The 26,479-nt window shown below is 43.6% G+C and overlaps 1 protein-coding gene across 3 annotated transcripts in view; it reads left to right on the forward strand.

Annotated features, from left to right (window-relative positions):
- Positions 1 to 3,226: 3,226 nt before the first annotated feature.
- Positions 3,227 to 26,479, forward strand: part of stard13b (StAR related lipid transfer domain containing 13b) — a 30,046-nt gene continuing 6,793 nt past the window's right edge. The window contains exons 1-3 of one of the 3 annotated variants that reach the window (XM_079272281.1): positions 3,227 to 3,374; positions 23,585 to 23,656; positions 24,748 to 24,829. In XM_079272281.1, coding sequence (XP_079128407.1) covers positions 3,251 to 3,374; positions 23,585 to 23,656; positions 24,748 to 24,829 — 278 coding nt within the window. In that variant the 5' untranslated portion in view covers positions 3,227 to 3,250. Of the gene's footprint in view, positions 3,375 to 8,461; positions 8,678 to 20,644; positions 20,743 to 23,584; positions 23,657 to 24,747; positions 24,830 to 26,479 lie in introns of those variants that run through there. The other 2 variants (XM_079272280.1, XM_079272282.1) reach the window with 2 other exon arrangements.

The raw sequence follows: 26,479 nt of genomic DNA on the forward strand, positions 1-26,479 counted from the left end.
AATATGTGTTGTCTCTGTTTGTGGGGGGAGGGAGATGACACGAGAAAGTGGACCAAAATCTAGACCAAAACATTTGTCAGTTTTTTGGGGGGGAAACGGGCGCTTTCTCTCAGCTGCCCGGCCAAAACAAACAAAGTGGGTGAGTCAGTGAAGGGAAACCATTCCCAAGCTGATTGATGTTTCCTCTCCTTGCATCTGCTATTACTTCCACTGCCAAGGTCCGCTCCAGAGGCTAAGTCATCATCTCGCCACAATGATCCTCGCAGCGATAATGCTCATCTTTATTGTACAAGTTCGTTTTCTTTTGTTGGGCTAAGAGAGGAGAGGCCCCGCGGTGGGCTGTGTTTACCTCTCTGGAGATTCATGTCGAAAGAGGTCAGAGCCTTGTTGCTGCGCTTCCTCCATCACTTTTACACATGTGGGCTGACGGGGACAGGGTTGTCCGTCTGTCCGTTCCTGCCTTGTCAGGAGATTGATACTTCGTTTTCAACTTATTACACTCGTTCATTATCCTGTTTGCAACCCATGTCAACCGAGGGATTTGTAAAATGATGGACAGATGATGTTTTGAAGATTGTTTTAATGGTTCTTTATGAACAATGTCATGAACTTATATTTGTAAGTTAATGCTTGCACCTTTGGCAAAGACAAAAACAGATGGTTTTATTACCAGATCGGCGTTAAAGTGTGTGTTAGTTAGTGTTCAGCCTTTTCTCTGTAACCTTCTTGGTTCTCATGACCAGCGTAACACAAGGTGCCGAACCCTGACCCTTCCTAAAAAAGTCCCAGGATCAAATGAAACAGGTTCTCCTGACAAGTGTCCATATTTTCTGTCCTGGGGTCTCAACAAGTGAGGCTGAAAATAGCAACGTGATGATGATCACTGGTGAACAGGTTCCTCCCTCTGACCCACACTGAACCAAAACAAAAGGCCTGCGTGTTTCCTCACACATTGTTTCATTCCTGTGACAAGTAACTGTCACAAACTCAGTTAGATCCAAATGCAGATGAAAAGCTGTCACACCCTGAGAATTATATCGTTTCCTCACCGCAGAATGAGCAGAAACGTTTGATGTTTTGCTTCATAGGAAGGTACAAGCTTTGATGTTTCTGTCATTCTCTCTTCAGCATTGAGCAGCGTCTATTAACCTGGAATATGTAGATGTCAAAGTTATCAAGTCAGATCCAGTAAAATCAGAGCCCTTCACTGAGGCACTCTTATTCCACTTGGCTGCACATCATTTCGATTCCAGAAGAAACGGAATCATTAATATTCTCCCCTCGGCCGCACACTCTTATGGCGCTCAGATATCCCACTGTGTGACCTTGTAATAATCTGTAAATCACCTGCCCTGCTCGGTGGCCAAATGGGGTTTATCTCCTCATTGAAATGAAGTAATGTCAGCTCAGCTTCATACAGAGAGGGCGAACTGAGGTCAGCAGAGACTTGTTCATTTCAGAAACTGTCAATCTTCAGCCAGTCCCTCTGTGTGTAATGGTTTTAAACCTGTTATAACAGCGATCGCAGCTGGCGAACAAGAAATGAAGACAGCCGATATGATATCACCGCTCTTGGGTCATGCGCTGCAGCGCTGCCTTATTGGGCACAAAATAATAGGAGGGAATTCCTAAAATAATTATGGTATAATCATTACCGAAGCTGGTGCTTATGCAGCCGTATAGAAGACTGTATCATGTTTATTCTTCGGACATGAGCTGAGCTTTTATTGTCTGTTCCGTATCTGCGGTGAAAGATATTGTGACAACAAAAGTAAATGGTGCTGAAACTGAACCCGTGTTTCTGTTGAAGGGTTGACCTTCTCCAACCTACCTGGGGAGAACTCGCTGAACCCTCGCTGAGCTTTAAAATAATAGACGACATCCTGCTGATGGGAGATTTAGGTAAAAATCATAATAATAGTTCATAAATAGGTCTCTGTCAATCAACTGTTTGAGAAGTACCTACAAAACAAGTACCAGCTCGTAAAAATGATACTCGAGAAACACTTTAACAACAGTTTAAAAGAAAACAATAATATATGCGTTCAAGTTGGTGTGATTGTCAAGGTAATATTGAGCGTATTATGGAACATTTCTGGAATGCCGCAGTGTCGTTTTTCTTTTCACGCCGTATTGTTTTGGGCATGATAATGAAGTGAGTGGCTGGACTGGAGAAAGTGATTGCTCAGTTTTGTAATCTGTTATTTGAGAGCTGCATGTGTGTATGTGGGCTGTTGAGCGTTTGCAGCTTGTGGTGCCTTCAGGTGCTCTATGTATATTTCCTATTTCCTACTTCAGAGTCTTAGATTTGAATTGTTGGAAGCCTTTTTGGTCTAAAACAAAGTTATGGGAAATTGGCATTGGACACACTATCCAGACATTGTTTCTTGCATCACAGCATTAATACATTACTGCATATTTTGTTGTAATCTAAATGAACTTTCAGATATTATCAGGTGTGTTCTTAAGGACAGTTTATACACAACACACTAATTCTAGTTGGATATATATTCTGGAAATGCTATATGAAGAGTAACTGCATGCACTGTGTTATATAAGAAACATTTGTGGACATTTTATATTTGTATTACTTTTTTCCTCTGAAATCACTCATCTATATTTATTATGTCACCCTTCTTAATTGTCTTTTCTTTGGCATAATATTCAACAAAGGCTAGAAATTCAATAACCCTCATATATCATCAACAGCCCACTAACTATTTACATATCATGCAAAATAGCAATTATAAACTGCTGTGTATTTATATGTTGATTATATATGATATATTTCACCATATTGTCCATCCCTCCCTTGTATTCATAGGCAATTTACCATTTATTGGGTGGATTATATATGTGCTCAGCTGGTAATTCCCTTATTTCCTGCAGCATTTGAAGGTAACACGGCTGTGCAGCGCTCGCTGTGCGTGAATCCCTTCACACACACGTACACGCACACACACGGACGCACACGCACACACATCTGGCCTGAAGTGTGAAACTCCGTCTTAGTGCTTTACAATCACTTTGTTACTTTTACCCGCGAGAGGAAAATATTTATTTAGTTTCACCCTAAAATGTTGACAACTGCGTTTGAAGAGCGGCCACCAAAGTCAGCTTTGCTGCTGCAGTAGAACCAAAGTTTATCACCGGGAAACGGAAAGGTGCCATTCTGTCGGAGACCTTAACGCAACTGGTTTGTGCGTGGACGAAGAGGATTGTGGTATTATGTCCGAGTGGAGGATCTGCGATGACATCTAGAAGAAACTCCGCGAAACTGAAGCTCCGGCGTTCTTTCAGCGAGCAGCTGCGGACCTCCACGTCCAAAGCCTGGGATTTACTGTGGAAGAATGTCAGAGAGCGGAGACTGGCAGGTCAGTAGTCCGCCGCCGCGCTGCAGACCACCGGTCGCTCCGCTGGAAGAGCAGCGGGTTCAGCGCCGCAGCAGGAGCTGAGGTCAACTCATTTTATTCGGTCATTTGGGATAGAAGTGAATGAGGATATCATGCATAGTGTGCATCATAGCTGTCATTAAAGTGGTGCAACAGGGGAAGCGTGGGTATAAAAACAAATGCAGTTTTCTTTCCCTCTAATTAGCGGGTAGCGAGGTGCAGTGCAAACACATATTAATCCTGAAACAGATCAATATTCAAAGTGCATGACCAGTGCGTTTTAAACTGTGTCCCTGTGAGTTCTGTTGATAATTGAAGTTGAGTAGTGAAATAAATCCCACCGAGTTTTATGTTGCTTTTAACTCATTTATCATGTAGTGGTCCAAGGGCATTTTATTTTATGTGGGGCAAAAAAACTGGACGACTTTTGGAGATAGATTTCTAAAGAACTCTATATGAATATTTTAAAAAGGGAATGCTGTACGTTTTAGTCTTGTGTCTTTTGAGCTGCATCACCATGGATATTATGTGATTCTAGTACAGAAACAGTATCATCAATTTATAGCCCTTTGCACACGTGTAAGAAAATTCATGCTGTTGTACAGTGTTCATTTTATGCGTTACCAATGACCACTGGCCTGGAAGTGCCGCAGAGTGGCGCTGATGAGTAATGTTTGCCCTGTGAAATGGAACGTTTGTGAAAGCTGAGTGAGTGGACGATATAGTACTATATTCTAGTTGGATTTTGGTCTAAATGTATCCACGTGTTCACAGAGCACCATCTATCTGTCCATCCATCCATCCATCCATCCATCCATCCATCCATCCATCCATCCATCCATCCATCCTTCCATCCTTCTCTGAACCCATGCCGTTTTCCAGCATTGTGGTTCTAATGAAATGCTCTTTACATGTTGATCACCTGTCTCGCTGTAGGACTGGACAGCCAAAATGTACTGTTATTAAAGTTCCAAGTCAAGCCTCTTCAAACAGCCATTATATTTCCTCCATAATGTGAAGGGAAATTATGCATAGGCTTTTTAGATACCTCAAATTGTCTCCTGTCATTTAAAGAATAGGTGTGCAGTTAGAATATTTCACTCAATATAGCAAGATATTGCTTTAAATAATCTCAGGGTAGAAAACAAATACATGTGACATGTTATACAGTGTGAATATGTTCTGGATTCAGCTTTAAAGCGACTTTGGGATACATTTGAAATTTAAGCTGTAGAGGTTCATGCCTGGTGCAATGATTCTGTCAAAGGTCTTTAGAGTGTGCGTGGAAAGTGAAAATCATTTGTGCAGTAATCTCAGTCTACCACTAGGTGCTGCGTTTTGACCACATCTGCTCCTGGTGTGGGAAAGTCACATGAATTACAAAACAGCTCTGTCTTCATCAGGATGAGTTTGAGTGCTCATTATCATACAAATAGATACAGCTGTTACATCTTCACGCACGGTTGTTGCGTTGTGTGCCGGACGTTTGATTCATGCTCGGCTCAGCCGTGCAGCCTGCTGAGGCATGAGACTGATGCAGCAGCTGAGTCCTGCGTTGTTTGGATATTTGACACATACATCTGGCATTTGTTTCCATGTACAGTACAGTATGTATGTCAGTGATAGGAGGGCCATACATCTGGCACTCTCAGTCCTGAGGCCTTGCTTATAAACACAGCGAACAAGAGGACACAGACATGATGCACCTGACTGTTGACAGATTGATTGAAAGTTATGTGAATACTTATATTTAACTTATATATATGTGATATATATATATATATATATATGTGTGCTGTATCCAAGGCTGATGTAATATCTTGGGCTGAGAGGAAAAAACTCATTTCCAAAACAGATTCAAAGAAAATCAGAGGGTGTTCTCCTGGATTGGTAGAAAATACCTCCCTCCCTCACATGATTGGAAATCATGACACGGTCACTATATTTAAATTGATGTGAAATCTAACCCCCAAATGTAATGTAAGACGCATACCCCCCCCCCCCCCCATATAGTGTTTATTTGTTTTATTTTTAGTCACAGTTAACATACTTTACTATTGCTACTTATTAGTTAATAATATGCAGGCGAGAACATACTGGGACACAGCTATGTTTTGGGGGGAAACCTAGTTACACGCAGCTGCTCGAGGAGTTCTTGAGATGAAGGTGTGAATAATTACGCATGGAGTGATCCTCGCAGAGTTGCGTCACAGCTACAGTGGGTAAAAGGTCTCCCGTTGCCACCTCGTCCGCTGGATAGGGGCTTCTCAAACGCTTCAGGTTACCTGCACAGCAGCTCAACCGATCTCACAGTATTACAAAGCGTGGTTTATTTTCCAGAACTGAGCTCAGAATTCAGCCCTTTGGTGGATCGTGAGTTGGAAATCTTCAGTCACACTGTCTGTTAACTATTCTTAAGCCTTAACCACAGGAAACACAGCCACGGCAGATTACATGTGTCTGCTGCTGAATCAAAACCACTTCAGAGGAGTGTCTAAACCCCACTCAACTTCCTCCATACTCATCATCTGTGGCCTTCAAGACCGTGATTCAGAATTTAACTTTTCCCTTTTGTAATCACATCTGGCCTCTGAGTTGAGTGCTGGAGCGGCGACTGAATGAAGGCTGGACATGCATTTAATGCCCGCACAACAATTGCATTTCAACACGGCTTAGTGTGTCATCACGCAGCAACAATATCTGCCTTTATTTGGATATAAGAGTATAATCCGGGCTGTCAAACTGGCATCTAACGGAGCCTCGGTATGTGTTTGTCTGCTTGTAATGCGAGTCTGGATTCCGGTTGCCATGCTGTATGGTAGTTGAGCTGCGAAAGCTAGACAGAGGCGTGTTGGAACAAGTCTGATAAGGGCTGGAGTCACTGTGCCTGACACACAACAGCCATTTCTTCATGGCATGCGGCACAAAGTTAAACACAGGGGCATCCAAAGGGAATGCTGCCGATCTCGCGTCTCTTTCACAATCCCCGCCGAGGTATTCGAGTGCAGACAGACACGAAAACACCATTAATCTCATTCATTATGATGTTGCAGTGGGTGATTGATTCCGTAACACGATGCGTATGATGCACTTGGTGAATTTCTCCGTCTAGACGGAGAGGGGAGAAGAAAACACAGAAGTGGGTTCAGGGTGAAGGCGCTGTTGCCAACATGCTGCCACTCATTTTTTCTTAGAATCCGACACCTGAAGCAATTCTTTTTACAGTATGAATGAACGCAGGTGTTTGTGTGTGTTAATTCAAAAACGAGTCACTGCCCGGTGAAATCATCTGAATAGTGTCACACCATCACCTCGTACCTTTTTAGAAATACAGTAACAATCACACATTTGAATATTTCCACCTGAGAGGTGTGGAGAGGGCCATTAAACCCAGGAGCCGCTTATGAAAACGCGCAGCGGGCTCTGGAGTGTGCTGCTGAATTGTGGTCTTTGTGAGCTTAAGCTCGGGGGGGATTTTGCCAGCCAGGGAGCGAAACAGACAGGGGGCTGTGTTTGACTTGGTCGTTTTGCCCACTTGTGCTCGTTTCACATGTATGGCGCCATGCTTGTGCTACACAGGCAAGCCTGTATGCCGAGGCCAGGAGAGTGGCAGGGGCCCTGACTGGTGCTGGGTGGGTCAGCTTGTGCGGATGTGGACTTTGCTTCAGGTGTAAGGAGATGTTGGAAACGAGCCGATACGTGTGGACTTCTAAATCAGAGAAGCTTTTAGTTTTCATTGAAAAAAGCAGGTTTTGAGTATGTTCGCACTAAAAAAATGACTGAATCAATTCGTTACTGAGTTGCTGTTGATGGACAGTCTTGTCCCACAATGCAATGCACGAATAAGTGGAGGAGCTACTCAGAGCTGCACAAAATGAAAATAAATTGTGGATGATGATGAAATATCTTGAATTGGCAACAGTTATATTTTATGTTTAAAGTGACATTGTTTTCAAATTGTCATTTCATCCCAGTTCACATGTCTTAATCTCTATATAGATACATATTGGAATTGCATTTTGTTATTTAGATTTCTTTTGAAATTCCTCCAGTCTAAATCTTTTATTTTGTTCTTTACAACTGTCTTCCATTGCTGTTTGATTGATGTCCATAACGCTTATATCCCTTCCTGTTAGGAGAAAATGGAAAAGTACACTGGCGTCTTGTACAGCAGCTTTACAACTTCATTCAGAGTCAGTTTGATTGACGTGTGCGCACATCTTAAACCACTTCTTTTTGGTACAAAATGGAAAAGCAAAGGAATTCTCGCAAAATCCATATACCATGAGCATTGCTATTTGCTAAATACTACTGTATATATGTTTAGTATGTAGTGGGGATAGATAGAAAGTGTCACAGGAGGCTTTTAATCCCGTCACTGAACAGCCATCAAAACTGAACAGATGACATGTCGGAGCTGATCTTTCCTTTTGTGCTGAGTAAAAGGCATCACTCATATATGTGTTCAAGCTGAAATGTATTTTTCCCCTGAGGAGGTGACACTTCGAGGAGACCTGCTGAGAGGCCTTCCTGTTGGCTGGAACTAGTGGTTATGTGGTGGGGGTGGGGGAGCAGAAATTCGCATTCTCCAACCAAGAAAACAGCTTCTCCCTCTCTTTCTGTCTCCTCTGCAGTCTTCTCTCAAATGGCACAAACTCACTTTCGCCCAGTGAACTTGGCACCTGTGTGACCAGCAACAGCAGAAGAGTTGTTCTAGTGCAGGGCGGGTCCAAAAAGCACTATTTTTGTAAGCCCTCCCACACCCGTCGTTCTTCCACTCCTGCTCTCCTTACTCAGTTCATAGGCATTCCGATGGTATTTATATTTCCCTCCAGAGCAGGGGGAAGTCGACAAGCCTTCACACAGACATTTGATTCAGCGCAGCAAGGTGGGCAGTGCTCCCACAGATTCCTTGCCATTGGCCCTCCTGTGGTCACATGGCCTGCAGAGATAGACTGAAGTGTTGGCACTCCTCCCCCTAAGCTCTGCTCTGCCTTCCTCCTCAACTCACTTTCGGCTTTTTGCACCTGTATGTGAAGTTTTCTGCTGGTGGGAGAGTGTCTGGGTGAGTGTCTCATCGGCCAGCGTTCAAGGGGCTTGTTCGGGGTACAGTGTTTCAGTTATGTTTCGGGAGCTCCCAGAGTCCACAGGCAGCGAGTGTCTTGGGAGTATGACCCCAGAGACTCAGGACTTCTACCTGAGAATGGACCATCACCGCAGACGCTCCGGGTACCGGCTGGGCAGGATCATTGCCAGGCAGCAACTACTCAAGAAGATCGCTGGAGGTAGGACAGAGCTGTTTGGATAGAAGTGACAGTTGGGACTGTTGGTCTTTTGGTTGGAAATCAGCCTCTTCTTTGAGACGAGGCTGCAGAGAAAGCTGTGAAGTCTTCTGTTTCAATGAGTCCTTCTTTGTCATGCCTCCAGGAATGTTAGGAGTAACAGAGAAGCAAGCTGGTCGTCAAAATATGGAGTGAGTGAGACATGACTCATATGTATAAATATGACAGTATGCGGGACAACCTAGAGCCAAGTGGACAAGGGCATCGTTGTGTTTGTTTGGGATCAGCTGATTGTCAAATAACAGTTGATATCTCTGGCTTTTTGTTCTTGTGCAATCTTTGTCAGATGGAAGCGGAATTCAATAAAAGACAAATATAGTGTTAACTAAGTGTGTTTGTGTGTGTGGGTGTGTCTGCGTGCCTCTGCAGACAAAGCCACACTTGACCTTCAGCCAATAGGTAGTGAAGGGTGCAGTTGTGGTGAATAATTAGTATTGACTGACTGTAACAAACACTGATAGATGATAAGCTATAAGACCAGTTACGTAGCACGAGGTTAGCCCACATGTAGACAAGAGATATCAATGTCTGGCCTGACAGTTGTACAAGCCCTCAGCTCATTTGTTGACTGCTGTGTGCAGCCAGGAGAGCAAAAGTGCAGCCCGAGCTCCCGTTCATCTTTCTCCAAGGGCTGTACCCTCTCGCTTTTGCTTTTACCTGGAGATTTAAGGTGCCCAGTCCTGGGAGGGGGCAGGGCAGCATAAGAATAGAGAGGACAAAGCGCTACCACTCCTCTTGCTGACGTGATCAGCCCAACGCCGGATCAAAGGGTGGCTGCATTTCATAACAGAAGACGCTTGATCATCTTCAGCTCATGAGAGGCCAACACGCAAAGCATAGTTGTCCTCTCAGTCACACCAACGAGAGCATGAGTCAGATAATGCAGCCTCTTGTGTGGGCAAGGTTTCCTGTATCACCACAGAGGACTGAGGCAGCGCATGAGGCATCATGACGTTATGAAGGATACACAGAGCCTCACTTGTTGGATTGATGTGTGAAGATGTCCCGCAGCTGTGTGTACGTACGCTTGTTTTCGGGAGGAAATCTCCGCGATCAGATGTTTGCAGACGTGTGCAGTCATGTAACCTGTCATGTGCTTTCAGATTACAGATGTCTGGTGGGACAGCTAACCAACAATTTCGGTGATCTGTATCAAGTACAGAACATCATGCACATGTTTGAAGTGGGGTTTTAGGATCAGGTCATTTGAACAGTTTTTACTTGTGTGTTGGTCAGGTGGGACCTTTAAATACTTTTGACCATCATGTGCTTTGATCTCACATGGGTCAATATTAACTTTTTGATTCATTTGACAGTTTTCATTGTGTGGTTTTAAACTGCTTTGGAAACCAGACTTTGAACTGTTCATCCTCGATATCGTAAATTAGTCTTTAATATTCCAATCAAGCTAAATATATGTATTAAATATCCCAACTATCAAATTGCTGCAAATGTAGCTGGATGTGTTCAAATGTGAGGTGGACCTTGCTCAACGAACAAAAAACCAAAGGCAGTGAGCTACAGTGCATGTTAACCTTCCAGTGAATTAATCCCACATAATATTAAGCAGCTTGTTGAAAAAGTTATTCATGTTCCTCATACATGGCGGATAATACAATAATCTCCACGGTGTCTGTTTCTAAGAAGAAGACTAAAACAAAAAAGATAACACTGTTTTCCAACCATTTTCGTTTTCTGTCTTAAGTGCTATAATTAAGCAATCCTAAGCAATTGTCAAGCCTAATTTTGGTAATTAAAGTGTTTTAATCTGACTTGCCTTAAATGCCTTAATTGAGCAATTTTCTTGCAGTGTGTCAGGTTTTCTTCGTTTTCCTCAGGAGAGCAGTGTTTTAGCCCGAGATGGATCTTATTTCCTCTCATATCACCCCTTGTGTGATGCAGACATATCTAAAATACGAGGCACAGCAGCGAGGTAGGGTTTCAAGAAACTGACTGCAGAGCCACAGGATGGGTCTCCATGTGTTGCAGTATGGCTCCTGCATTCCAGCTGGCCAGCCCTGTGGACATAGCAGGTTGAAAGTGAGAGGGGGCCTTGGTGATGGGCAGAGTTACTCATGTGTTGTTTCACCCTCCAGGGAAGCCTTTGGGTTCTTGGTCATGTTTCCGATTTGATGGCTTTTCAAAGCACCCAGAGCTGTGTGTGTGTGTGTGTGTGTGTGTGTGTGTGTGTGTGTAGGTTCTCGTTTAGTCCTCTATGAATAGCTACTGACGAAGTACCAGGACAGACAGAAGACCTACAAGTTCCTACTGTCTGACCAGTATACCTCATCAGCTTGGACAGTCCACGGATATAAATGCACAGCTGTGTGACGTAAGAGGGGAAGAAACATGCGTCTGGGTGCTGCACAGTGAGATTGTTGTGCAAAGGAAAGGGCCTGTGTTTTCGTTGTGGAGGAATGTGGCTCCTTCCCTTAAAATGTATTTTGGGGGAGTATTCCAAAGTCCATCACTCTGGAAACTGTGTTTTCGCAGCTTTCTGCTCTGTCTGCTGCGATTGCTCTTTGCTCGTCCCATCAGATTCTCAGGGTTTCTTTCACTTGGTGTTGCTACTCATGCATTTAACATACTGCACGTGTCAAACATACCCTACATTCACACCTGTTGTTTTACACTGTTGAACACATCATTTGTGAGTCAATGACATATTTCTGCCATCGTGGAGGAAAATATCTTACATTTTTTATTTGCTTTCACAAATTTTTAACTCCAATTAATCAATATTAATTCAATTTTTTATAGTTTTTTTTTAGCAATTTCACAGCAAAACTGTCAAATAGATAGAAATGTCGAGTGCACGTTTGTGCATATATTACTTCTAAGATATGTTTTATTTATATTGGGGGCATTGTTTGTACTCTACTGTAGTTTGTGGTGCTGAGTATGGAATTATTTTGTTGGAATATCAGGAAATGTAGGGATGTATTGACATTTGTTTCATACACAAAATGGGATTTCAGCAAATCCCAGCATATGAACGAATGATCCGATAGTATTATGTCCATATATAGTTTAGGACTCACATATTTCTTGTATTAGATGATGGTTTTCAGCTGTTTTCCTTGTGCACCAACCAGACTATTCGCAGATTATAAGTGCTCCTGTTGAGTCACGGAAAAGTCTTGTAAACTTCATCGAGGCTCCGGTAGAAACCCTGAGCAGCTGAATGCCACGGCGTGACTAAAAGCTTCCTCGCTGACTGTGGCTGTTTGGTTCTTTTTCTCATTGTGTTTCGGACAAGCAGCTCTGTCCAGTGTGACCCCCCCTCCTCCAAGGCCTTTATTCACGGCTTATTGACCTTGGTGCAGCCAGCAGGGCTCCGATCTCTGCCCTGGAAAGGCCATTCGTGCATTTAGCCGTGGCTGAGGATGTCGTGCATCTGTTGTCAACTGACACAAGTTATTGCGTGGCAGCTGTGTGCTTATCATGAATCGGTCTGTGTGCTGGACTTACAAAGCGTGCCTTTTATTTGGCTGCGTGGGCTGAAAGGCTTTTGTCTTTCAGGTTATCACGCTATCATGCTGCCGTCAGTGTTTGCACTGTACACGCACAGTCTGTTGGCTCAGTTCTACAGCGCATATGCACTAACTGCTTCATAACGGTGGTTAAGTTGAAATCCTCTGCAATGTTTCAATGCACTTATAGAGAAAACCTACGTAGCAAGAAGCAAAACGTTTCCGAGCAGGATAATAGTACACCACTTACACACTCGAAGATTTGAAACACTTGAGATCGAGAGGACAGGAACACTTCAGCTCATTAAGAGGACAAGCTCTACCCTCGTCCCTCTGTTCGTCTTCTGTATAGCAGATGGGTAATTGTTATAAACCAGCTCTGGAAAGGGGGTTGGATTGTTCTGTCCTTTGAGAAGTTGTAACGGTAAAAAAGGCACTTCAAGGTGAGGAATCTGGCCAGGCGCTGAGACTGCTCTCTCAAAAGCACTGAATTATTCATCAGGGGTCTGCTTCAAAATGTGGCGCGTTTGATCGTCGGTGTGTGAAACAAATATAACTGCTCCCTCGTTCAAATGGAGGTTTGGTGATGAGCGAAGATGTAGCCTTATTCATGAACCTCTCTGTTGTAGATGTAATTGCAATGCAGATTTTGTTTGCTACCTTCAGGGGGCAGTAAATAATACTGACAGGGAGCCAAAAAGTAATCCTTAAAATGTGATTAGCTGCTCGTCACCTCTAGCGCTATACCGTCATCGCACTTTCACCAATTCAATCTACGCCTTGTACTCCTGTTTTGTTCTTCAATTATAGAATGATTCTGTTGAAAAGGTAATAAATATGTATTATGTTGATGGAAACTATTTTCCCACAATGCAATGCACAGAGGAAGCTGCTCATAGCTGGGAAAAAAAATTCAAATAAATTGGGGGGACAGCTTGGAAAACAAGTACACGTCATAGAGGCTCTGTCTATTTGAAGTTTAATTGGCAGTGGCCGTTTAAAGGGACTGTTTGATTGTATTTATATATTTATAAATCATTTCCTGTTAGTATTAAATGGAAAAAATGTCATGCTAAAACAGTTAACTACCACAGCTAGTTTTTAATACATACTGTATAGCTTTAGTACGTAGTATGGATTGGGGACATGCTGATGTTTGCATGTACTCGTATAATTGCAATGTGTGTGAGAATGTGATACATTGGCGACCTTTCCGAGGTGTATGTGGGATAAAAAGACACTGAAGACGATAAGAAAATAGATTGTTGAATGCCTATCATTACAATTGAGTCCTGATCATTCATGTTGTTAAATCCTACAAATTCTTTGACTGACGTCGCAAAAGAGAACTTCTGCTTCACTACTGTACATCCCAAAATTCAGCCATTAATCCCGAAGTCAGAATGTAGTTGGTTGGCTGTTGGTATTTCCAATAGTAAATGATTCAAGAATTTATTAATGGTCGGGAATAAACTGCCTCAATCCGACCAACGTCTGGTCTGTAAAGGTCACATTCATAGAGCTCGTGTGTAGACTCCCACTGTTTGCCTCTAGGTGGCAGGCTGAGCTCATGTCCTTCCTGTAAATCGTTCTCCCGCGCGTGAATTAGCGTAGCGTAGCTGACAGCTGCCACATGTGCGGGGCTAATCATTCACTAAGAGGAGATTTGAGAAATGCCTCGGCTGCACTGTAACAGGAACGGAAAGTCACATATTAACAGAGCCGTGATGGGAAACTTCTCCTTTTCGCAGGTCTCTTACATTCCACACATTAGAAAATGCTAATTCACGGAGAAAAAAGGCCTCATTAACGTACATCCAGCTAAAGGTACACAGAATATGTTTTGACCCTCTTAGTCATAAGGAAGCTGCAGCACATCTTTACTGAATAAATGAAGCATATTCAAGTTTACATTTACATTGTATGACCCTGTGTTTGTCAAACTGAGCCAAAACGTCCACATGTGTGTATCTAAAGAATCTAAGGTTTACATAAATATCAAAAGACAGTGAAGATAACTTTAAGGTGATGAGTAACGTGCCTCAAATTAATTCGTATTTATTAGACAACTCTTTCATTTATTCATTCTTCACTTAAAAGCACATTACATTCTTGAGATAGTGGTTGATGTGCCTCACATATATTGGACGGTCTGTATCCATCATATAGCATAACCCATTTCCCCCCAATCTGCATGTACGCAGTGCCAGAGTTCAGCACTTGGCTGCCCTCCTGTGGTAGAAATGTACATTACATGTCATTAGCTGGAAAAAGTGACAGAGGCGCGAAGGCAGCGTGCACGCAGGCCACAGACATTCAGCCGCTGTCTCTTCACTTTATAGGCCTTTTAGTCAGGGAGTGACTGTCTGAACACAGCCTGTCATTCATGGCCACGCATGGCAAATTTTCTATTCGTGCTCTGTGTGTGTGTGTGAGGGAGAGACTCCGTGAACGCTCTGATAAAGCAGAACAATCACTTAGCTCTTTCAATGGGTAGCATTCTTGATACGCCGCACCTCATCGAGCAAAACGACACGCGCTGACAGTATCATCATCTCTGCTGCGACTCACGAGTCTGTTGCATGAGGGCTGCGGGGCTCCTGAGGCATGTCTTGTGGGCCGCTCACTTTGATGTCGTTAATTAGGACCGGCGTCCCTCGGGATGGCTCCATGCTTTTATTGTAGAGGTCCTGAGAGGGCTTTCTCACGGTAGGGACCCTTGTTCTGACATTGGCCCCCTCTCTACCCTCTGACTCTCTGAGGCCATTCCCAGAGAAGGAGGGAACCCCACGTAGTGCCCTCTGGGATCCGGTCCAAATGAGCAGGGAGGTGGACCTAATGGAGCTCCGCAGGATTCGACTTCAGAGGAGTTTCTTCTGCAATGTTTTGCTTCTCTTTTACCCATATCCTGTACTTTACAGGGCTGTGGTCGCACACGAAACCTTGTTTGTTAGTTCACAGAATCTTTGTAGTTATTAGCATCTGCTGAACTCAAAAGGTCTCTCATCATGAGACATTTGATTTGTGTGGGTGCCAGGATGTACAAAAACATGTGTTGCGAGCTTTCCAATCAGTCTCTTTCCATGTTGGAGTCGAGATTTCACGTCAGTTGGCTGAGTGTTTGTCAGTAATTCATAGTCATCTCCTTTTAGTTGTGTTATACGGCGCTCTCGGAAAACCAAATTACAGTGTTTATATCGGCTATCAAAGGGGGCGGGGGGGGGAGAACTACAGCCTCACAACCGTTTATTACGAGTGGGAAAACAGCATGACATGGCAAGGCATGCCGCCTACTGGGCTTTACATAAGACAAGACATGTATGGACTTCAAATCATGTCTAACACAAACACACAACTCTAAGGACTTGTGATATATGTTGTGCATGACCACATGGGACACTGTAGGAGCCAACTGTAAAGGAACTGGCATAAAGGACGAGGAGGAAAGACGAGTGGAAAAAAGTCAAATCAGAATCTTGCTAGAGAGAGAAGGAGGAAGACAGAGAAGTGGAGAGAAGGAGGGAGGAGATAGAGGGAAGTGGAGCGCTCCAAAGGGATGTTAGTGGATAGAAAATGAAGCTGGGGGAAAGTCAGGCAGGCCCAGGGTTGAACTTTCCCATTCTGAAGTCTGTTGGACCGACGGCAAATACAATCGCTCTCCTGATCTGTTACACCAGGCCGTCTTACTGTTTATATGATTCGTCAGATTGCTATTAACTCTGAGGAGCTCACTTTAATAACAAATGTTTTATATATTTTGGAATTAAAACTAACAACACCACGAAGATAAGAATGGCTATTTGGCTAAAATCACCATTTCTGCGAGAAGAAAATGGTCCAATATCATCAGAGAGAGCTGGCCCTTTGGTCTGTGTTATCACTGTCATTCTGCACTGTGTTATGTATTTATCTGTGGATCGACTGAATAACCCCCAACTGAACAACTTTAGCACAGTGCTTACTCTGCCAGATCAACACCGGGGTGAAGAAAAAGTCCGGGGTTTTGGGGAGGCATGCCTGGATGAAATGAAAAAGGAAAATCGCCAACGTTGATGTTTTTTATCACCAAAGAAAGCATTTTCCTTCATGAAGGCCTCCAAGATGGTTGTGAAAACACCTAAACATGCGTGGGAACATGGCTGAAATCCAGTGTCTGGAAGCGTTTAGCTAATGCATCGAGCCTTGGAAGTGACTGTAGTATGTATTTCACAGAAAGCTCTGCTGATTTCTGCTCCGCTCAGAGTGGCTGGCAGTAAAGCGGAGGTACATGGGGATCTGGACATTGCTGAGACGTCTCCTCCTTCCTCAAGGTTTGGGGTCAGAGGTCCTCTTTCTAGTGAAGGGCACTTCTCTTGAAGTGTCTGCTGGAAGTCATGTTCCAAAGTGTCCTGTAGTGTGACCAAAGGGGGAAGAAGCAGAACACCTGTCTGCGAGGCTGCGGTTCACTCGACACTCCCGTTCGCTGTTCGCTGTTTGCTCAGCGTCGCCGGGGAATCAACATGTGGTTGTTAGAACATTTTCTCTCCGAAGTGAGTGAATGTGAGATGGTGTATTGAGTTGGATGAAAACACAGCAGTGCAAACAGTTTGAACTTTGAAGCCTCGGCTTGTTCAGAGGCCACAGCATAACCTGGTATTCGTCTTCTGGCTGTGACGCCCAACCCGACCCAGTGTGCTAGAATTTTGCAGTTTGGGTTCGTGATCATTGAAATATAATCCTTCGCTCAAAATTTGTGGCAGGATGAGACCGTGCCTCTCTGATAACACCCCCTAAGTGATTTTCCGTCATTTCAAATTGTTTACTTGACGATGCTGACCCCACATGGTTCTAACTATAGCCCTCCTTCAAGCAGTGATCCATCTCGTCGTTGAGCTCTCACAGAGGACTGTGTGAAAGAAATGAATCAGCTTTGTCTTTTATAACGAGACGACTGGTAACCAACGCTGCTCGGGAGTAATGTCGATGAACTGGCAGGTATTTCAATGTCGTCGGTATTCATTAGTGACATGTAAATGCTGCAGAAGCTGGTGTGCTTCCAGACTTGAGAGGGAGACAGAGAGGGAGACAGAGAGGGAGACAGAGAGAGAGACAGACAGAGAGACAGACAGAGAGACAGAGAGAGAGAGAGTTTGATGGGTTGTTACCCCTGAAGATGAAAGAAACCTCTCTCTGGGTGTCCTTCAGAGGTGAAGGAGAGTGTTACCACAGCTGTGCTGCCCTTGTTTAAATTCAATACAGGACCTCAAGAGAAAAACACAGCGCAGATGACTTTTGACCCAGCAGGCTTTGGCAATGGTCAACAACAGCAGCTCCCGAGCTCACATTGCTGTGTTATTTACACTCAGAATCAATAAGTTCTTCCTATGTGTGTGTGTGTGTGTGTGTGTGTGTGTGTGTGTCTGCTGCGAAGTGAAAGGTGGACAGACAGTGGTTCACCAGTGGAGTGATTAAAATCACTGCGATTCGTAAACCAGACTGTGTACATACTTAAAACAGTATCTGGGATCTGGCTTTTAACAGAGAAGACAAAGAACTGAAAAAGCAAATCATGATGCTGTGTGCTATGGAAGGCTGATCTGTATTGTATGAAGGGGCTCTTAAATGAATGGTGCATGTTGGTGAAACCCTGGCCTACGCAGCTTCAGAATGCTAAGGCCTCCTTGGCACTGGCTTCCTCTGGGCTGGCACTGTGTTTGTCCTCAAGTCCCCGTCCTCCAGGAGGCATTGATGTCTGCTGAGTACATGCACTTGTTACTGGAGACCTGTGGTCCGCTGAAAGGATCTCTCCACAGGTTACTGTGGACCACAGGGCAAATGCCGGCCCAGGATTTGCTAGCTCATTTGTATTTGAAGAAATTTTGCTTTGGTGTCTTAGCAACACAGCCTAGAGCTGATCATTTTAAACCTGCACCCCGACTGCAGGATAACAGGTCCCCTGTGTGCCTCACGGGATCAAATGAGGGGGCTGGAAGTCCGTGGGTGATTCAACACCGGCACTCTGTGTAATTACTCCTGGCCCGCGGAGCCAGCCAGCTCATGTGCCAATCACTGCGCCGCCAAGTAAACAAAGTCACATCCACAAAGGCATTGTGTTGTTAGTCACCGTTTGTAGACAGATCATCTCTTAGATTTGGCCATTGTCCTTTGTCTCAACACCTTGCCGCGGATGATGAGAAAGCTGAGAACTGAAGGACGCGCCGAGATATTAGCGAGCGGCACCTCCTGTCACGCTGATGATTGGGGCATATTGTGCCGAGGATGTTGGAGTGTGAGGGACATGTGGGGCGTTGTTAATTAAAACCTGCTCTTGAAAATGAGCAGGCTTTATTCCCACGACATTTGGTGAATTACACGGGGCACTGCCATATTAATCCATCTTGTGCATTGCCAGCATTCCCCTTAGACGACCTGAACTCTCACAGAAATGAGAACAGATCTCCTGTGCCTCCTCTATCAGCAACCATGTTGCATCTCCATCTTTAGGCTATTGTTGTTAGGGCTTCCTGTTTGCTCCCCTATGCACACTTACCGACAGTGAGACACAGGGAAATGTGAGGCTATTTCGGGCATGAGACATCAGATGTTGTGGTTTTTGGGCAGACTGGGAGAGGGGGCAGTGTGTTTCCCCTGGCTGTCTGTCTAGTCTTACTTTTACAGTAAGGCTGACTGCTCACTGTGAGTGGGTGTCTGTATGCAATTAGCATCATAAAGGGAAAGAGAGGCCTCGACCGTGCCTCCCAGCATGACGACACCTCTCCGCCAGCCAACCCGCCAGTGGAATCTTTTCTTTTTTCTCCATATTGCTGGCTCGCTCCGTCTTTCTCCAGGTGTTTTTGGTACAGACAACCTCAACAATCTGGCTGATTCATTCAGTTGTCTCTGCGGTGGGCGTGCTGTGTGGGGAGAGGAATGGACAGACACTTCCTTTTGTTAGGGTCTCCACTGTTGGTGCTTATAAATTCAAGCAGTTTGTTTTAGAGTGCTTTTTTGAAGCTGAGATACGTGCCGAGTGTATTTATTGTTGGATGGTTTGTTAAGGTGACTAAAGTGGACTGCCTGCGTCATTCTGTCTGTGCTCGCAGCCTCCTACCCGGCCCCTGGCCCCAGTAGGTCAGAGGAGTTGTGTTTTAGAAGAGGAAACGGCAGAAACGTCACAAAGCAACAGGCGCAGTAGCAGTGGGCGACATATGGAATAGTAATTACTCTGTAGGAAAGTATGGATGGATGTGATGTCCTTATGTAATCGTAGCGCCGTGGCAAATCCAAGCCATTTACAGTGCTGCTCATTTTATCCACAAACTAATAGGTTTTCCTGAAACATCGTAGATTATTGTGATCTCATTTTTAATGATATAATGTAACATTGGACTGTTAAATAAGTCAAATTGCTAAACAGTGTGTTTGCTTATAAGCTTCTTTTAATTGTGATTCAAATTTAATTCATATTTTATTATATTTTACTACATTGTTATTATATATATATATATATTTTTACATTGTAGCTTGGATGGAAATGGTGAAACCTGCTTAAATATTTGAGAGACTTTTAGATGTTTTTAACTGAGAAATAAATGACTTAAGAATATAATTCTATGATATATAATATCTATTTACAATTCCTCATTATTTCTCTGCAAGTTTTGTTTGTTCATTACATTTCAGGATATCTTTCCACATCTTCCTGAAATAAGTTATTCATTGTTTTGTGTCACTGTCTGATGACACAGATTACACAATTCCTCTCATTCATTGATTTTGCCTCAGACAGAGAGGCTGAGACTGAGGTGAAGCAGACGAATATATCACTCCGATGATGTGAGCGCGGAGTCTTGTGAGCCGAGTGCCTCAGCATGACTCACCGCTGCTGATTGCTGACAGTTTATGTCATGGTTTTCCCCCCAGTTCAGCTGCGTGCATTTTTCCATTTCGGTGACCTGCTGGAAAAACATCTGGACTCTCCAAAACCACGCTTCCCTTTTTGTTTGTTTAAATGAAACATTTCCCACGTTAGCGATGACACTTCTTGGATGACATTTTGAAAGATCGTAAAAGGCGTCATCGTGCAATCTGGCCAAAATGACTGGAAACAAAGAACACGCATCAGGAAATTGTAGTAAATTCATCACGTTTCAAAACAGGGTCTTGAAATACAAGAATTCAAAGGGAAGCTTAGATCCTTTCCAAAAATGTGCTGAGTGGGGTATAAAAGAGTTGTCGTGGGCAGAGCTGGGTAGGAGGGTCGGGCACAAGAAGCTGAAGGGGGAGGGAGAGGAGGGTGAACGTTAGGGAGCCCGCCACAGAAAGGGGTGGGTTGAAGGAGAGATTTAGTGTTGCAGGCACATGGTGGTTGGGGGTGGATGGAAAGAGAAAGGGGAAAGAAGGAGCCGTGGATCTGAGTTCAAACTGCAAGCTGTGCTCAGAGAGAGCGCTGGAATGTGGCTCAGCGTGGGAATGAAGATGCTCCGACATGTTGAGAGACTCTTTTAAGTCTTGACGGATATATGAACCACTCTGGCTGTATGATGAAAATATCCCGTAAGTACACAACAATTTGTATCCCGGAAATAAACCATGGAGTTAGTTGATTGAGAGTAGACATATTAAGGCCTGTGCTTCAATGATGATGATGATGATGATGACTTGTGGTTTTTCACCATAAAAGTGAATGAATAAATCTGTTTTGTTTAGTTTTGTTTCCAAAAGTGCACTAAAGGAAGGGATTACTGTTAATCACAAAGCTTTGCTGTCAGACAGAAACAGCTCAGGACAAAACAAAGCGTGCCATCAAATGCCTGGAAGATTTTTACCCATGCAGTTGGTTGTAAATATTTTGTGAGGGCGGAATGTGAACTACCTTTTTCAAACTGTCATCATTTTGTCAGAGCTTGCGAGCGCTGTGCAAGTGTGCCGTATCTTTTCCTGCGGCGCTTTGTAACATGCCACATCTCACCAACGAATTGCATGACCCAACGTTCTTAGTGAACGTTGCTTACAGTGAACTGTGCAGGAAGGAGTCGGCCCTTGCCACAGATACTTTAGTCGTACACAAGCTTTTTGACGTTCTGGGCCATTGTGTCACACCCAAGCGGGGTTTCATCTCTTTGTGCAACTGTAATTTTACACTGTACACAGTTTTAGCGCTGTGGGTTGTGGGGAGCAAACACAAGTTCTCATTCCTTGGCATGATGCCCGACCCGGCCTTTTATCCACAGGACATTTCCTTAGAGAGAGGATGAGAGGACAGAATGTCTCGGTATCGTGTTACAGAATGCCAAACAGAGAGGAATTCCCAGCTCATGTTACTTGCTCCCAGTGGTCCAACCTGCGGCTATGGGACACAAGAGGACCTTGCAGCACCTTCACGATGTGCTGCAGGTAAATAATACAGGCCTGATATTATCCACCTGGGAGGGAAGCCTCGCTGCATGGAGAGCATTTAGCTCCTGGTGATACAGGTGGGAACAGGGCAGCAGCAGAGGCTCCTGGCAGCGTACACATGTTGACTCAACTGCTGGTTACGGGGGTAAACACGAGAGCTTTTTTTCTTTTTTGCCATCCAAGGACACAGGGAACTGTTAATATTTATTCAGTTGTTGGTCAGCCTGAAGACCAAAGTCACTTTTCATTGATTTCTCTGCGACACAGACGTGAAGCTGCACAGGTGAGTCCTGAATAAACAGTGTTTTTGACCCCAAAAAAACAAAACAGCTGATAGCAGTATCTTCATTGCAAGGTTACAGTCGCTGTAATTACACAGTATTGTGTGATGAATGGCCGCGGTTCATGTTTCAGCCGTAGTGTGACAGGCACAGACAGGGAGTGGAACAGAGACCTCCGATGTGTGATGGGAGAGCACCTTGTTACCTGTAGGTGCAGCTTAATGCGTAACTTCTCTTGGACGTGATGTTTAAATGCTCCTGGAATTTTTTTAGCATTGTGGAAAACTGGCTAAATCACAGGTATGAGAATAAGAAATGAATTAGTTGTCTGGCTTTTAAAGAAGCACTGGAACTCGTAACAATATTTTCCTGTTAGATTTGGCTTGGCTTTAAAAATATGTGTGTTAAATGATTGATGACATTTGCCACATTGTGATTTCTAATTCTCAATCATGTAGTTATAGAATGACTGACTCGGCAGAGTGAATGATGGAAATAACTGCTTGTGTAGTTTTCTACAGAATACCCTGCTCGTGTTTTTTTTACGGTTTTTAAAGAAGATGTTTTTTTTAGGGCTCCAACCAACACTTGTTTTTTTCAGCATTTTATCTGTCAGTTATTTTTTTCAATAAATTGATCAATTGTTTAAAACATCAGGAAATATTTAAAAAAAAAGTCTTCAAATATTGTTCATTATCATAGAGGACTGAGTAAAGCAGAAAATATTCACATTTGTCACCAGAACAGGCATTTTTACTTTAAAGAAATTACCAAAACAATTAATCAATTATGAAAATTCCGGATAATGTTCTGTTGATCAATTAATTGTTTTGGCTCTAATTGCTAAGTGAGTGAAAACTGTCCCCATATATTTAAAGAGTAATAACACATGACTAGTGTCCACATTTTAGGTGAAACTATTTTTAGTTTTGTTTACCCTGTTGTTTTATTTAGCTATTTGTTGAACATAATTACATATTTCCTTTTTTTTTTATCGTAAAGCCGACTGTTTACTGTAGCACCGGTGTGTCAGACAGCATGTCTCACTGAGGCGGTAAATGGCACCCGACTCTATTAGCATTAATGGAAAGGTGCCAACGCTCTGTTTCCTCTGCTTGTCATCAGCGGCTCTGAAGCCTGCAGACGGCCAGCTCTGTCGGTCAGCAGGACCTGCTTGTGATCCTGACCGCTGCGCTTATTTGTTTATCTGAGACACGATATGATAGCTTTTTGTAGAATGTAAGGAGTCACGGGGGGCTGTGATAAAGGTAATGATTAAGCTGATCTATAGATTTCTATCATTCTTTTCATTCTGTTGTTGTCCTGTGGTTTGTGCATGGTTTTATTTCTGGCTCTATATGCAGTGTTTGAGACTGTTTTCTTTCATATATTTTACCTTCATTTAAAGTCTTCAGTTTCTTCTTATAACACACATGTTGACTTTGAAGTAAAGAAGATTGTGCATGGTTATATAAGGTCCCATGTTGTTTCATGTGAGTGAGCTGGGATACCTCCATCCAAGCAAACTGACCTGCAGGGTCGCCATCACATCTATGCTGTCTCAGAATAATCAGACAGGGGGCTTTCACTTTGACCATCATCCAGGTCTGTCCATCCTTAAAGTCTGTTGTGTTTGTAGGGTTCCAGGTGCTGAGTTTTTTTGTTTGTTTACAACTTCTCCATCCCTGTTTTAACACGCACACTTTCTTGTGTTTCAGAAATTGAGGCGAAAGAGGCGTGCGACTGGCTGCGGGCAGCAGGATTTCCCCAGTATGCTCAACTCTTTGAAGGTAATAAAAGCACTCAGTCTACTCCCACACACATTCATCACAAAGGGGGGGGGGGGGGGAGAAGTTAAAAGATAGAGATTAATGAAGTAGCACACCAATAAAAGGGCTCTGTGATAAACTACAAATACCATTTTTATTTCAGCTTTTTATCTTTATTTTTTATATCTGTTTTGAAACACTGTTAAAGCTTGAATGTAAGATAACAAGTGAATCATTGTACACAGAGTCATCCAGTCAGTCGCCCTAGTCCTCAACACTTTACACAAAAACATGTATTCATCGGCTGCATAGCGCGCCTCATTTACACAACTGTCCTCAGGATGCCTCGGAGCTATGGCTCCAGTCTGATCCCCAGACACCACAAAACAAGCGGAACATCGGCAGCTTTTAAAGTCTAATCTTGGCCAAGCTACGGTTACAACGTAAACACGTCCTCTGTGCTTAAAGACTGAAGTCATGGGAAGAAATGGGTTTTATCTGAGCTCAAAGTAGCTCTACTCCCTCAGATCTTTGTGTCAAGGCCAGACTTTTCATGCGCTTCGGAGCAATATATTTGTTTGCCGACAGTTTGAAGATAGTTGTAACAGAGCTCGAGCAATGTGCGCTGATAACGGCTGACGGAGTGCAGAGCAGATAACACGGGATCATGTTTGAGAAAGAACATTAATGATGAAATCTGTTATTAGGACATCGTCATGTTTCAAAGCCGACAGTGTATCTGAATGTCTGCCCTCTTAAAGAACAGGCCGAGCCTTGTTGAGCGTTCGCTGCTGCTTCTGCTTTTCATAAAAAGTTAACGACTTCACATGAATGCGGTGGAATGTTAGATTCAGAGGGTCTGGATTCGGTCTCTTAAGTTATGTAAGAGGAGGCCCATACCCAGAGAAAGACGTAATGCCTGCACAAGCCTGAGCGCTGTTATTTGGGCAAATTCTGTCTTTGCTCATTAGCATCACATACAAAAGTCTGATGGTCTCCCAGCCTTCAATGCCACTTTTGGAAAGAATGTGCTTTCCAGATCTTTATTTCCATTCATTCACTCCATGGATGACACTTTCTCCAATGTCTGTTTGTTTCTTTTTTTTCTTCAGATTCCCAGTTTCCCATTGACATCACTCCTGTGAAAAGAGATCATGACTTTCTGGAGAAAGATCTCGTGGAACCTCTGTGCAGGTAACCAGATGTTTGTGATGATTGACATTGAAAAAAAAGTGCAGCTCGTCTATGAGTCAGTGCCACAAGTCATTTCCTCGCCCCGAGGAAGAGGAACGATGTGAAAATCCCGACATGATCTTGAGAGTGAAAACCAATCTCATCATGTTGAAAGCATACTTTCATATATTGGCTACAAAGAGTCTCCTGAGGATAAGAAGATGAACTGCAATTGCAGGAGCATTGGCATAAATCTTCTCCGAAAGATTTCTCCGAAAGATTTCTCTCCGACATAACTGCACGTGTTTTTTCACACTTTGCCAGACAGTAAGAATATAAAAGTGCACACTAATTGAACAACCGGTGGTTCTACATCGCCCCCTTGTAGGGGGTGAGACGGCTCGTGTACTTTTTTCAAACCGAGATGAAAACGGCACTTCAGTTACCACGGTAACCGCGGCAACCATCCCGAGAGGCAGGCAGGCAGGAGCGCGAGGGTCGCCCCGCACGGCTCAATATACTGTGACTCTAAACAACCCTAAAGCAACTCATCTAAATTCCAAACTAGCCACGGGATAAATAGAAGACAATTGGAAACAGTTCCACCTCCAATGGGATTTTGCCCGCGACTTCCCGGCATTTCTATGGTAACATAAGGGCGTCTTTGTTGTTAGTTACGCCACTACAGTCTTTATTGTGCGCAAAAATAAATACCACCCAACACATACTGTGGGTGTCTTTGAACTGAAACTGAAAGCTATCTCATGTATGCGAGTGTTCTCTCTCTGATCCCTGGCTAAGCAGCCTCCTATTTTAGCAACTGCATTCAAAGCTCTTTAGGCCTGTGGAATAAAGCCCCCCCCCCCCCCCCCCCCCCCAGCTTAGAAAAAAATCACGCTTTCCGTTGGGTCCCACTGTCTACAGTAACAATCACGAGAACTTTGCGTGTCGTTAACCCCCTGTTGTCTACAGCACTGGGGGATAGATCAGCCTCCATCTGAGGCCATTCACTGTCACAACGATACTGTCAATCTGTAAAAAAAAAGACTGTCAGCAATATCTGGAGCTGGTAAAAGCTTCTTATTACTTTTTGTCTAAAGCCAAGTCACAGTGAGCTGGAGTGTATTTTGTAATGCCGTCATCTTTTCCCCCATGCTTTTGTTGGTTCATGTATATTTTTAGTTCTGTTCCTTTTATATATGTCCCAGTTTGCACACCCACAAACCCTCTAACCACCGAGCACATGTGCCAAGGCGTAGGCTGTAGGTTTGTTTCCAAATATTGAAAACATGACATTGCTTCCCTGACAACTGAGTTCAGGATTCAAACTGCATGTTTGTGTACATCTTGTCTGACACAACTAAAATAAATAAAAACCTCAAAATGATGAACGGATCAAACGATTAGCATGCCAAGTGCAAAATAGCATCGAAGACCGGTGCATCTGTAAGATCTACAGAAAAATAGGCTGTGATTGGAACATAAATCTAGCTAATCCATTGGTTTACCTTCAATTTGCCCGTCTTCAAACTACTGCAAACCACTTCTCAAGCCGCGATCACTTAAATCCAATGTTGAGAGATAGCAGAGCAACCACCCATTACCGGTTTTCATTCGGTTTAGGATACCGTGGAACGGACAAACTGAATTTTCCTGAGTCTGGTTGTACAT

Source organism: Melanostigma gelatinosum (assembly GCF_949748355.1).
Source record: "Melanostigma gelatinosum genome assembly, chromosome: 7".
NCBI lineage: Eukaryota > Metazoa > Chordata > Actinopteri > Perciformes > Zoarcidae > Melanostigma > Melanostigma gelatinosum.